The 13,956-nt window shown below is 36.1% G+C and overlaps 1 protein-coding gene across 1 annotated transcript in view; it reads right to left on the minus strand.

The window, feature by feature from the left end:
• Positions 1 to 13,956, minus strand: part of STK3 (serine/threonine kinase 3) — a gene marked incomplete at both ends in the record, with an annotated part of 298,497 nt that overhangs the window by 121,881 nt on the left and 162,660 nt on the right. Inside the window, 1 exon segment of the mRNA XM_079722153.1 lies at positions 2,603 to 2,740. Within this exon segment, the coding sequence (XP_079578279.1) occupies positions 2,603 to 2,740 (138 nt within the window).

Raw genomic sequence — 13,956 nt, forward strand, 5'->3', positions numbered from 1 at the left:
TGTGAAAGTCCTTTAAGAGCCAGAATGGCTTCCAGACATCCAGCAAAATAAAACTCTAAGGCATCTAATGAGACACTAATGAGACAACAGATAATAATCCTATCTAAAAAGCTTTTAAAATCAGAAGTTTGTTATCTTAAATAAACACATATTGAATTCAATACACATGTATTAAGCAGTAGGTACCAGGAGTGCAAAAGTAATCCCCTCCCAAAAGGCATAGCCCCTGACCCTGAATTAGTTACAATCTAGGACAAAGACACAGAAACAAGTTATTTCATTCTAACATGGTAAATGATATGCACAGGGTGCTTATGGGAACACAGAGGAACAACTGGCCTGAACAAAGATGAAGGCAAGGCTTTCTGGAGGAGTACCTAATTTGAATTAGAAACAGTGAGATAATGAGTAAAAAGGAGCCTGTTGGTAAAGGCAGTCTTTAAACTAGCAAGTGGGGGGTGGGAGAAACACCATGAGAAAAGGTATAGAGGATTGAAAAAGCATGATTTGTATAAGGAACTACAAGTCTATTATTTCAGTATTTATAAAGGGAAAAAAAGGGGAGGTCAAGCAAGAGGTCAATTAAGAGGCCAGAGGAGGATACCACATTATAACAGAGGGCCTCCACGGTCAACAACAGCACAACAGAAAAAGTTTTTAAAAATCAAGAAAACAATTATTGGCTCATAAGTACTATACAAAACCAGTTGCATTGTTTGCCCTTATGATAAAGAAAAATACTTGGGCCAAACCCAACTAGAAACCAGAGGGTAACAGAGCTTGCTAATGTAGTCCACACAGGTCAACTTCCTGGGTAAAAAGCAGAATGGAGAAAGGGTGACAAGTGGGGCTGGAGGACAAGTGGGATAAACCTAGAAGAATCCCTTAATCACTGTGTGACCTTCAGTGAATCACTGAACCTTTCTGGGCTTCAGTACTCTCATAAACAAAATTAGGAAATTTTACTAGAATAGTTCTTAAATGCTTTTCCACCCTAAAAACTCTAGGTTAAACACAGAATTTCTTTAAAAAGATTAGAAAAGATTATGGAAGAAAGACTAGAAAGAAATATTGGTTAAATTATCCAAAAACCAGTCATCAGATACATTTGGATTTATTTTCATCATCAGATTTTGTACTATTTGTCCCACTTTTTCTGTTATTTCCCCTCCCCGCTTCTTTCTTGACTTCTTTAGGGTTGAATAATTTAGACAGTCAATACAATAACAAAAGCAATACGTCCTGGATTTATGTGCTTAAAATTCCTTTGAAGTGCGGACAATATTTCAAAATAAGTGTATCAACTAACTAACTTCTGTAAGGTAATATTTGCACATAACACAAAACCCAAAAGGCTCAAAGAGAGCCTTCAGCAAAAAGTAAGTCTCCATCCCACTCTTGTCAGCCACATAGTTACCTTCTCTGGAGGCAGTTTCTTGCTTATTTTTTTAGAGCTACTCCACGATAAGCATTGACATATGTATATATACATATATGTGTGTGTAGACGTGTGTATTTTGCCAATCACTCCCCTCGATGGACCTCAAATTGCTTGTTTATATTTATGTTGTTTCCAATCTTTTGCCATTACATTGTTTTATGAAGACTTTTACACATATGTTATTTCACACATGGTTAAATTTCTCTGTAGAGTAAATTTCTAGAAAAGTAATTGCTGGGTCAAAGAATATATGGTGTTTTATTCTAGACAGATATTGCTAAATCGCGTTCCACGGAGATTAAGTTAAATTTTCGTAACAATAAACCTTACATTTAAGAGCCTGCTTCTTATATCCCTCAACAATTCCTTTTTTAAAAACAGTACCTTGGAAAAATCACTTTTTATAACTATGTTTTTAATCCTTTTGTCACTTAACAAAAAGAATTATTTTCCAAATATCAAGCTTTGTTAACATGTACACTTATCATAGCTTAGAGGTCTAAGCCAGTTCTGCTGGGAATGTAAAGACTCACAAATACTTATTAAAAGTATTAAATTATTTCTATTTGCATTTAATGTCAAAGCAGATTTAAAAAAAAAAACCTCCTGACACTCTGGATACAAAGTCAAGTTGTACAGGGACACTGAAACTCTTCATTTAAGTCATCTTGTAACCAGTATTTATAACATGTGATCTTCACAAGGAGTTCAGGAATCTTGCATTTATGTATCTTATAGAGCAAAAAGTCAAAGAAGAAATGCTGGGTCAAGGAATAATACATCAGGAAGAAAAACATAAGAAACAGTAGTAATGGAAACGAGAACTCATATCTGAAATGAGAACCCTATGGAAGTTTAGTTTTAACGCAACTTTAGGAGGAAAGAATTGACAACAAAAATTAAAAAGGGGGGTGGAGAGAAGATTGAACTTGGAAAACAAAAGAAAAAAATGAGAGAAAAAGAACATACAGGGAAGAATGGTGTGTGTGTCTGTAGGTCTCTCTCTAAATCAATCCATATTTCTTGGGAGGTTTTCATCTTTAGAAATCAGTTAATGAAAAAATAAATAAATAAATAAGTTAATGAAACTCAATTCTGGTCAATGTCAGAAAGCTAAAAGGAGTAAAGAAAATATCCTCCCTTAGAGACACAAGCACTGACCTGTAAAAGTTGTGTTGCAGTAGCTCTCTGCTCAGGATTCTTCACTAGGCACTTTTTAACAAAATCGGTGAAATCATCAGACCAAAGTTCTGGCTTCCTGAATGTTGGTGGTGGGTTTGTGGGAATCATAAAAATAGCCTGGTAAAAATGAAGTATCCAAAAGACACGGTAAGAATCACAATAACACACCAAATAAACACATCTCTTTATCTATCTTTTTATCAGACTCTAAATGTGAAAAACAAATTTAAGCTGTTCTAGGATTTCCAGTAAAATTGCAATTCAGGAAGCAAGCCCATCTGCTACTAATGTAATCACTTCCCATTAAATTTCCTCTATTTGAGTTGTAGCTCATTGAGCACATCATTCTTTATTTTATCATTTTTAATCAGTCTCCAAAGTAGACTGCATTTCTAACCCTTTTACCAAACTAAGGACATTCTCTGGTTAAACAGATATATCCCCCAATTTTGCTATTGCATGTCAGATTTGCTTCCCATTTCAGGTTTTTAGTACTGCTGTTCAGAATGCCTAGCAGCAGTCTAGTTTGCTTCTGCAATCCAGAATACTTAAGTATAAATATAATTACTGCTGTGACTTGAAATAATATTTGACAGAGGCAAGGCTTTTATTTCTCTTTCTAAATATATGAGTCAGGATTCCAAATGAAAAATTTTATAGGTAATATATCACTATCACTAATGATTTAATTTGGTATTAATAACTTAGTACTAATGATAATACATTCAGAGAGTTCAAAATTCAAAAACTTTACAAAGTTTCCGTGTCATCTTGTCTTCATAGCTACCCAGTCACCTTTTTTTGACCAAGAGAATTAATCCCTAATGTTGTTAGGAAATCATTGTATGTAATGAATTAACTTCTCTCCTGGGCTCTAGAATAGTTCCTGATAAAATACCATCACTAAAGTATCATTTTCTTTGAAAATATATGAAAACAATAATAAAGTTAAAACAAATGTATCATGCACTCAACAAATATTAGCTATCATCATTTTCATTTCCACATAATGTTATAAAAAAGACAACAAACAGCAATGACAAAAATTTTATAAAGTAAAATGAACTCAATCATATTATAACTAACTGTAATTTAATAGGTAAGTTTAATTACACAATCAACACTACAGGTGACATGAGGAAAAAAATGGCTTTTTGGCTATCAATTAATACATGCATACACAGTATACAGACATGGGACTCTCAAAGATGTATTCAGGGGTGAAGCATCCAAAAAACCCCCTTTCTACACTTTAGTATTCTCTGACTTTCCAGAAGAGAGGTGTCTGTCTCTGTTCTAGCTCAGTTTTTCACCTGGTTGCCGGTCCTCTTTCTTCATGCATATTTCACGTACCTGAACTTATGTCCCTTCTCCTTAATGCATAAAGAAAATAAAGACGGCAATACTACAAACCACAGAAATACTTAGAAACTAAGTGTTTTACCATTGAAAGAAACTCATTATAGCTATGTTTAAAACTTCTGTTCGTATATAGAGAAAATACCAAAACTGTAGACAAAGTAATAAAGATAATATATTCTTGGGGATACCAAGTTTAATGTATTCCTTTGGTATAATCAAACTGTTCTACTCTCCACTGAATTTTTACTAACTGTTCAAAAGCCATTCACAAGTATCACAGAATTTTTATAGCAAAAGACACATGAGAGATCATTGAGCTCAATCTTCTCATTTAACAGAAAAGGAATCAGAAGTCCAGAAAGGCTAAGTGACTTACAAACAAAATTTCAGACTAGCAAAGTATTCTAATGTTTCTACTATGTTTCAAGAAGGTGAGGTATGGAACAAAGAGGGTTACTCTATCTAAACAAGCAGTTAATAAGAGGACAGAGAGATGATAGATGATGGTTCTGTTTTCAATGTATACATCTTCCCTGGTCCTCCTCTTTTACTTCCAAGTGAAGAAAGCATAAGCAAGTTTTAAGCCTTTAAGACAAGACAGTGACAGGAAAGATCTTAAAACCTATTATAGTCACAACTAAAGTTGAAGCTCATTCCATGAAATACAAATGAGGGAAAGGCTATTCAGTGGAGAAAATACAGTCTTTTCAACATATGGTGCTGGGAAGACTAGGTATATTCACATATAATAAAAATGAATTTGGACTCTTACACCATATACAAAAATTAAGTCAAATCAACAACCTAACAGTAAGAGCTAAAACTATAAAACCCTTAGAAGAAAACATAGGGGGAAAGCTTCATGACACTGAATATGGTAATGATTTCTTGGATATGACACCAAAAATCAAGGCAACAAAAGAAAAAATAAATTGGGCTTCACCAAAATTTAACAGTTTTAGGCATCAAAGGATACTATCAACAGAGTAAAGAGGCAACCCACGACAGATGGAAGGGCTGAACAAAATGTGGTGTTTATATTGTATATACCCATACAATGGAATATTATTAAACCTTGAAAAGGAAGAAAATTTTGACACATGCTATAGCATAAACTTGAAGACTTCATGCTGACTGAAATAAGCCAGTTGCATGAGGACAAATATTGCATGATTCTTCTTATAGTGAGGTTCCTAGAGCAGTCAAGTTCATAGAGACAGAGAGTAGAATGGTGGTTGCCAGGGGTGGTGAGAAAGGGGGAAGTGGGGAGTTAGCATTCAACAGGCACAGAATTTCAGCTGGGGAAGATGAAAAGGCTCTGGAGAGGGATGGTTGGTGATGGTTGTACGGCAACAAGAATATACTTGATTTTATGGAACTGTATACCTAAAAAATGGTTAAAAGGGTTAATTTTATGTTTTGTGTATTTTACCACAATAAAAAAAAATGGAGGGAAAATGTAAAGCACTAATCAAGTTCAGGAATATTAGTTGAATGCCTGCTACACACAAAGCATGGTATTAGACATTATATGGAGTTCAAAGATGCAGCAGGAAATACAGTCACTACCCTTTAGAAACTTCTAACCTAGTCTGGTAATGAAAGAACAGTAAAAGATTTAAAGATTAGTACAATAATAAAAGAAATGATATAAGGCATTAAGGAGAGAGATCATTCCCCTTAGAAGAAGTAGCCTAAGGAAAAGCGAGAGAGTGAAATAAAGCTATTGGGAGGAGCAGAGAACGAGCTGACTATCTTATAAGGGACTAAGAAATGATAAGATTAGAAGGGGGAATGAAGGATATGGAGTTTGGTCATCAAGAAAGTGCACAACTGAAAGAAGTCTTTTTTCTGGTGTGTGTGTGTGTGTCTTATGTTTTTGCCTTTAATCAGTTTGTTTATGACCTAAGAAAAGGATTAACAAAAAACAAACAAACAAACCTGGAGATACTCTAAATATGGAATAGAAAAGGCACTTAGGGGCTAGTGTAGATGTCCCAGGATGAGCAATAAAAAGTTTAAACTAGGATGGTATCTACAGGAATGAGACGCTACAAAAGAAGAACCAAGAGTACATCCTAACAACATTGTTTGGGGGGCTAGAGAAAAGGAAAAACAAAAGATTACTCCAGAATTCAAGAAATAAAAAGATAGACACATTAATTGCACAGCTTTCAGGTATTCTAACAGTTTACTACATCATTCTTTTGAGAGCCCTCAGAATGTGCAGCAGTTTACTACAATGTGTTATCACTGGTTTCTAACTTGGAAAGTGAGCCAAAGGATCTTCTGTGGACAAAGCAATGAATATTCAATATCCAAATCTGTTGATTCTAGGGTAAGAGTTAATCTCTTTATTAGTGTACTCATCTTCTTTGAAAAAGAGAAAATCCTTTAATAGAACATTCTTATACATCTTACATCATATTACACGTATGACACCTAAGATAGTCCTTCAAAAGCAGTGTAGCCAGTTTTATGACACAATAAACATCTACCAAAATACAAGTATGTACCAAGTATTTTCTGTGTGATCCTAGGTTGTATTAAAGAAATAGAAAACTGATAGGCCACAAGCTAGATAGCATCAGTGGATACCTTTTGTTCAGGCAACATCTAGCTCATAGTCCCACAAGGTAAAAATCTGCTGGAATCAAGCTGATAAGCAGAGGCCTATTGATGTATGCTCTCCCGTCTACATGGGCCCCATCTAGCCTGGCTCAATTATCTACTTTAGCTGATGGTCCCCATTACATATAACTTTGTGTTACAGATGCTAAACTAAGACACATATCTTGGGCCCACAAAGCTCACAGTCAAACGGGGGGCGGTGAGGGGGGAGGGAGGCAAGGGGGACTAACACATACGAAACACACAGCAAAATACTGAGTGTCGGGAAAGAAAAGTCTCCTCTAAAGAACCTGATTAAGCTCAGCTCCATAGTTGAAACAGAACATAATCCGGCTTCAAGGATGGGCAAAATGGGGTTAGTATCAGCTGTGGCAAAAGGTACACAAAAACACCTGCTGCCTCAAATTAAAGAATAAAAATAAATTTGAACTCTCACCTCTGCAAAATAGTTCAAAGCACCTACATAAGCCCCTATATAGACTGACCTCAAACTGCAGGTAAATGACACGAGATTGTCTAGGTAAACGTTGTTCATCTGCACTTCTGTTACAAATTGATGGATAACAACTCAGTGGTTTATGACCTTGAAGCTAATGCTCTCCTTTGAACTTTGAGCCAATGACTTGCAGTCTTATCTTCAGATAATCTAAACATATAAGGCTCACCTTAGCAGTAGCTATTAGAAACCCAAGGATAAAAAGCTTAACTCTAATGCTTATTTACCCAGTACTATCATAAAGTGATCCTAAAATGTTCACATTCTATTCCCAAACAAATACTGAACTGCATACAGTTCAAACAAGTAAGTCTTAATATATGGTCTATCAAAAATATAGAGACTCTAAAAATCTCCAGGAAAACCACTATAACTTTTATTTCCTTTTATTTTTTTTTTAGGTTAGATAATCAGTAACAAACTGACAGATTTTTCTCACAGACTTTACTTTGTTCAACTAATTTAACCTAATCATGCAGCAGAGAGGGTCCTCTTGAGAATCTCCAGGTTTTGTATGAGTTGATTAGGTAATAGGCCCCTGCTGTAGAAAGTTTTGGCATTCGGTGTCTAGCCTTAAACTAACAATTCACACCCTTCCTTGACACCAAGCAAATCGCATGGACACACATTACAGCCATAAAATTTATCTTATCTCTAACATGGTTTTGATTGAAGAATGTTAGTACAATAAATGATATGATTATCTCTGTGTTTGTTTCTACACAACGTGTTGCTTAACTATATATTGAACCTCTGATTAAGTTTTAAAAAGAACTTCCCTGATCACGAGCAGTCTTAAGGAGCCAAGAAATATGAGCCCCTCAAAATAACGAATTATCATCATTCCTGGAATTTCATGCCTTAGACTCCAGGAGCACCCAGAAGTAGACTCCAGGAGCACCCAGAAGATATGAAAAGAGCTGGAGCTGAGAAACGACAAAGCCTGAACTTTATAATCTCAATAGAGTGAGTCAACACATATATCTGAAGGTATCTGGATTCGTGAATGTACAGAAGCAATGGACATGCTAGAATAACAAAGGAACCTGTGCCACTATTCAAGAACCTCAGGTACATGAGCAGAAGGTTATCTTCATAACAAACAAATGAGATAAAGGATGAGACAGCACTTTATAAAACTGCAAAGAACTACAAACAAATATAGCTGTTTCTTGATCGTGAACATAATACAGAGGTAGCAAGCTACTAAGTCAAAGTATATCATTCCTAAAAAGGATACATAGTAATAATATTTTTAAAAGACTATTACAAATAAGGTAGTGAACAGTACAATGGAATGAACCCTACACTGGACTTAGGTCAGAAACATAGGCTTGAGTTCTAAATCACCCTCTGACTGTGTGGTCTCAGTTTTTTCATGTAAGTGAGGTGGTTGAACTAGATACTTTTCAGATTCCTTTTTGGGTCTAAAAGACTCTGGCACTCTAACTGCCTAGCAATCTAGGTGTTAAATCCTAGCTAGACAAGTATTCAATTGTTGGTTAAAAAGAAGATGGAGGCGGAAGAGGACAGTGAAGGATAAAAAAGGCCTACTAGATGTTAATATAAAAATACAAATCTAAGTTTTTATCACCACTCCCTTAAAAGCAACTTTAAATAGACAGAGGTTTCAAGAGAATATGAAAATCTAGAGTGACCCTTGCTCTTAGGGAGCAGTTTCTACAGTAAGCCCAGGGTTAAAGCATTGCCAGCATGACCTCACAATTCACTCCAGCTCCAGTTGCAGGAATTTCAGTAATCATTAATCTGGCCCATAAAGGCCAATTTGCCTGCCTAGGACCCAAATTAAGGGAAGGGATGTAGCTGGTGCCCTGGCAGTCCAGGGTGAATAAGAGAAACAACTCTAGAGGTCTGAGCCAGCTCTAGATGGCACTTGGTTACCGTAAGACCACCGTTATAAGTAGCCATCTGACCTCTTTTACTTCTCTAAGCCTGTTTCCACATTTTAAAAATGGGAATAATAATAATAGAACAATAAGAGCTACCTCACAGAGCTGACCTGAAGTTTAAATGGGTTAATACATGTAAAATACTTAGAATAACACCTGTCACATTATAAATGCACAATAATGTTAGCTTTATTAATCCAGTTCTACCACTGGTTTATTCAAGATCACACAGCTAGTAAAGCAGCTGTCAAAACTAGAAATCAGATCTATCTGGCTCCTTACCTACTTCACACTACCTCCATGTTTCTATTAAATTTCTGCCACAGATAATTCTATTATAAGGTAAAGGCTCTGTAACACATATTCAGTCTCCAGAAAAGAAAATGCAAAGCTATTTATATAAAAACAATTATAGTTCACTTTCTGTAAGTGTGGTAAGATGCAAATAAAAAATACCAAACAGGGCTTCCCTGGTGGCGCAGTGGTTGAGAGTCCGCCTGCCGATGCAGGGGACACGGGTTCGTGCCCTGGTCCGGGAAGATCCCACATGCCGCGGAGCGGCTGGGACCGTGAGCCATGGCTGCTGAGCCTGCGCGTCCGGAGCCTGTGCTCCGCAACGGGAGAGGCCACAGCGGTGAGAGGCCCGCGTACCGCAAAAAAAAAAAACAAAAAAAAACCAAACAATTAAGAAATGGCTAAGTAAATTACTATGTATCAACAAAATGGGGTAACATATTGCCATTAAAATGGAAAATGCATAAATTACAAAACCACAAAGAAATGTACTATTAAAAGAAAAGTGAATTTACAATAGCCAAGATATGGATGCAACCTAAACGTCCATTGACAGATAAATGGATAAAGAAGATGTGATATATATATATACACACACACACACACATATACACAATATGGAATACTACTCAGCCATAAAAAATGAAATAATGCCATTTGTAGCAAAATGGATGGACCTAGAGATTATCATACTAAGTAAAGTCAGAAAGAGAAAGACAAATACCATATGATATCACTTATATGTGGAATCTAAAATATGACAGAAATGAACTTATCCACAAAACACAAACAGACTCACAGACATAGAGAATAGACTTGTGGTTGCCAAGGGGGATGGGGGGTGAGGGAGGGATGGACTGGAAGTTTGGGATTAGCAGATGCAAACGAGTATATATAGGATTTATAAACAAGGTCCTACTATATAGCATAGGGAACTATATTCACTATCCTGTAATAAACCATAATGGAAAAGAAAAAAAAAGAAAATGGAAAGATATTCACAATAAAAAAAGAAAAGTCAAAATAAGAAAATAAAACAACAGTACATAATGATTGCCTTCACATAAAAATGACAAGTACGCAGCAATAAACATTGAAAGATGGTACAGAATCTCGAAAATTCAAAATGTCAATTCACTGTCTACAAGACTGCATAAGATTCCTTTAAAATGTTTCATTATAAAGGCCACTATATATACAACTTTTAAATATTATATATATAAGTGAACAAAGGCTTCATTTAAAACCACTGCTTAAGTTATCACCTATTTCAGTCTGCCTCTACAACCACCTCTCACAGAAGCACAATTTAAATTCCAATACCTTTGACTGCTTCCAGTTCAATCTTAATTGTCTTTCAAGGTTGAAATATAATATTCCTTTAATATAATTCAAAAATATCCATAAAACATGGCTACAGAAGAAATCAAAAGTGAACAGGGGCCAAAACTTAAGGAACTTTATAATTCCACCCTCTCTCAGATCTCCCAAATTGGAATTCCTGTGTGCGATCAGCTCAATTAACTTTTTTAAGCACATAAAATATACCCAAACCTACAATATTAGAATTTATTCAAGAAGCTTAGAATCTAATGGGGTAGGAAAATGCATACCAGATCATTGCAATAAAATAGTGTAAGTGCTAAAATGGATGTGAACAATGGGCATTATAAAATGACTTAGCTCAAATTGATGTTCAGAGAAAAATGAGATGCTGAGTCCTAAAGAATGAATGAGTTAATGAGGCACAGAAAAGAGAACTGCATGTTCTAAGGTGTGAGGTCTGAAATACCATGGTGTCTGTGACGGAAACTGATTTGTTCCAGGTGTGGGGCAGGAAAATTACAAGATGAGACTGAAGCATCTTACTGGCCCTTAAAGAAAAAAAACAAAAACAAAGAAACACTTAAACTAATCAGGTCTATCAAAAGAAGTTCAAAACCTGTAGAACTTAGCTTCACTCATAATAGATTCTGATTTAATCCGATCTGAGGTGAGAACCAGGCACAATATTTTTTGTCTCCCAAGAAATTCTAATGTGCAGCCAACACTGAGAACCACTGTGCGAGAACATAAAATATAAGGCAAAGTATTATCATACCACATACCTCAACTTCAGCACCTTCCACATTTTAACGTGGACTCCCGTTAGTTACAAACTCATTCTAAATGCTCTGGATAACATGGAAACTATCAATACTTTAAAACCTAAACAGTGTCTATCACATTTTGTATCCTCAACAGCATTCGGCATAGTTACTTCTGCAGAGTAAAATCTGAATCTATACTGAGAGTGTTGATATCAAAAACTGCAGTTAAATACGGTGACTTGAACACACTGACTTACCTCAACACCGTTCCAAAAATCCTACTAAAGGACAGCAGGAATTTTTTTTAAAGGCTTACACTCCAAAGAGAGAAGGACAATAGCAAATATGGGACAGCAATAAAATTTTGGAAACAGAAAAGTAAATGGATGAGTCATAACTAACTCAAAAGATCTGAGAAATCAGTGAGAAGCAATCAACTCCCACCACGAGGGGAAAAAATGGCTAAGAAACTGGAAGGACCAGATACATCCAAAGAAAGAGGTCATCTGTAGCAATGAGCATACCTGGCACCCAAATTTTAGTTTCTAAAATGCCACTCCCACTGAAAGAAACTAGTGCTCCTTGAAGAAACAATTTATTTCAGGGCTGGAACAAGGAAATTACAAGGTGAGCCTGGGGTACCTTGTTGGGCCTCATGTTAGTAAGGAAGCATTCAAAGATTTATGAAATCATGTCAAAAGGCACAGGACTAGCCAAACAGAATAACTGAGCATCAAAATAGTAATAATAATGGCTATAATTGAAAATAACATACTGAACAAGATGAAAATCAGTCTATAGTGATATTTTTTAAAGGGAGAGAGTTTTAGGAAAGCTATTCTTTATAGGAAAATACCAACTAGTAAATACACAATGATTGAATTACTTAGAAGATCAACATTTGTCACCCTCAATGTACTGTAATGATCAATTCAGGCAAGGATCACCAGAGGATACTACTGCCAGCAAAAAGTTACTGGAGTAACCTTGCTTGCAAGATACAAACGCACTACCCCCACAGACCACTTAATAATTACAAAGGAGAAGATGTGCCTTTACAATAGAGATCTGCTCATTATCACCTTAACTAAGTGATCAAACACTAAGAGACAAACTGACAGTATGTGATTTCTGACGTGACACAATACGAAATACACACCACTACCCATGAAATCCTTCCCCAAAACATATAACCTGAACCTAATCTACTGAGTACAGGCATACCTTTTTTTGTGTGCTTTGCCTTACTGCGCTATGCAGATGTTGCGTGTTTTACAAATTGAAGGTCTGTGGCAACCCTGCATCAAGCAAGTCTGTCGGCACCATTTTTCCAACAGCGTTTGCTCACTTCATGTCTCAGTGTCACAGTTTGGTAATTCTCGCAATATTTCCAACTTTTTCATTATATTATTATTATATTTGTTACGGTGCTTTCTGACCAATGATCTTTGATGTTATTACTGTGACTTGACTTGCTGAAGGTTCAGACGAAAATTAACATATTTTTAGCAATAAAGTATTTTTAAATTAAGGTGTGTGCATTTTTTTTTTTTAGACATAATGCTATTGCATGCTTAATAGACTATAGGATAGTGTATACATAACTTTTATATGCACTGGGAAACCAAAGAAATTCATATGACTCGCTTTACTGCAATATTTGCTTTATTGGGGTGGTCTGGAACCAAACCCATGTATCTCTGAGGCATGCCTGTACTGGAAATGTGGCTAGTGTAACTAAGAAACTGAATTTTAAATTTTATTTAAATTTAAATTGCTACATGGGACTGGTGGCTATCATATTGAACAGTGCAGATATAGAAAATTTCCATCACTGCAGAAAGTTCTACTGGATTTCCCTGCTCTAGATCTAATTTCCAGGTTATAGGAAAGATAGGGAATAGAGGAAAAAGCTATAAGACACTAATGAGGAAATATGAAGGCAAATCCAGATTACAGGAAATTCTCCCAAAAAATCCTTGCCCCACCCTTTCAAAAACTCAATGCCATGGGGGAAAAGGTGTGCATGTTGGGGGACAGAGAGTACCTGTCTGAACTAGATTAAAAGAGGCCAAATACAATGAGTGTCAACCAAAGAAATGTGAGTATGAACTAAATAGTAGATTACGTTAGAAAATCACTGTTGATTTTCTTAGGTGTAATCGTGGTACTGTGGCTATGCAAGAGTATGTTCTTTCTCTTCGAGGATGTATGCAGAAGTAAATGTTCAGAGATGAAGTATCAAACACTTCAAACAAAAGATACACAGACGGACGGACAGACAGACAGATGAGAGATAGCTAGGCAGATAAGAGAGGAAGAAAGGGAGGAGAAAGATGGATAGCTGGATAGATGGCGGGTACAATGACAGCTCCCACAGCCACACACACCCCAAAGATCCCCAGGCCACATCCTAATCCCTGGAACTTGTGGATAGCTTACCTGACATGGCAAAAAACTTTGCAGATAGGATTAAATTAAGGCTCTTGAGATTGGAAGATTATCTTGAATTACCTGGGCAGGCCCACTGTAATCACGAGGATCCTTAAA

Source organism: Hyperoodon ampullatus (assembly GCF_949752795.1).
Source record: "Hyperoodon ampullatus genome assembly, chromosome: 17".
Taxonomy (NCBI): Eukaryota; Metazoa; Chordata; class Mammalia; order Artiodactyla; family Ziphiidae; genus Hyperoodon; species Hyperoodon ampullatus.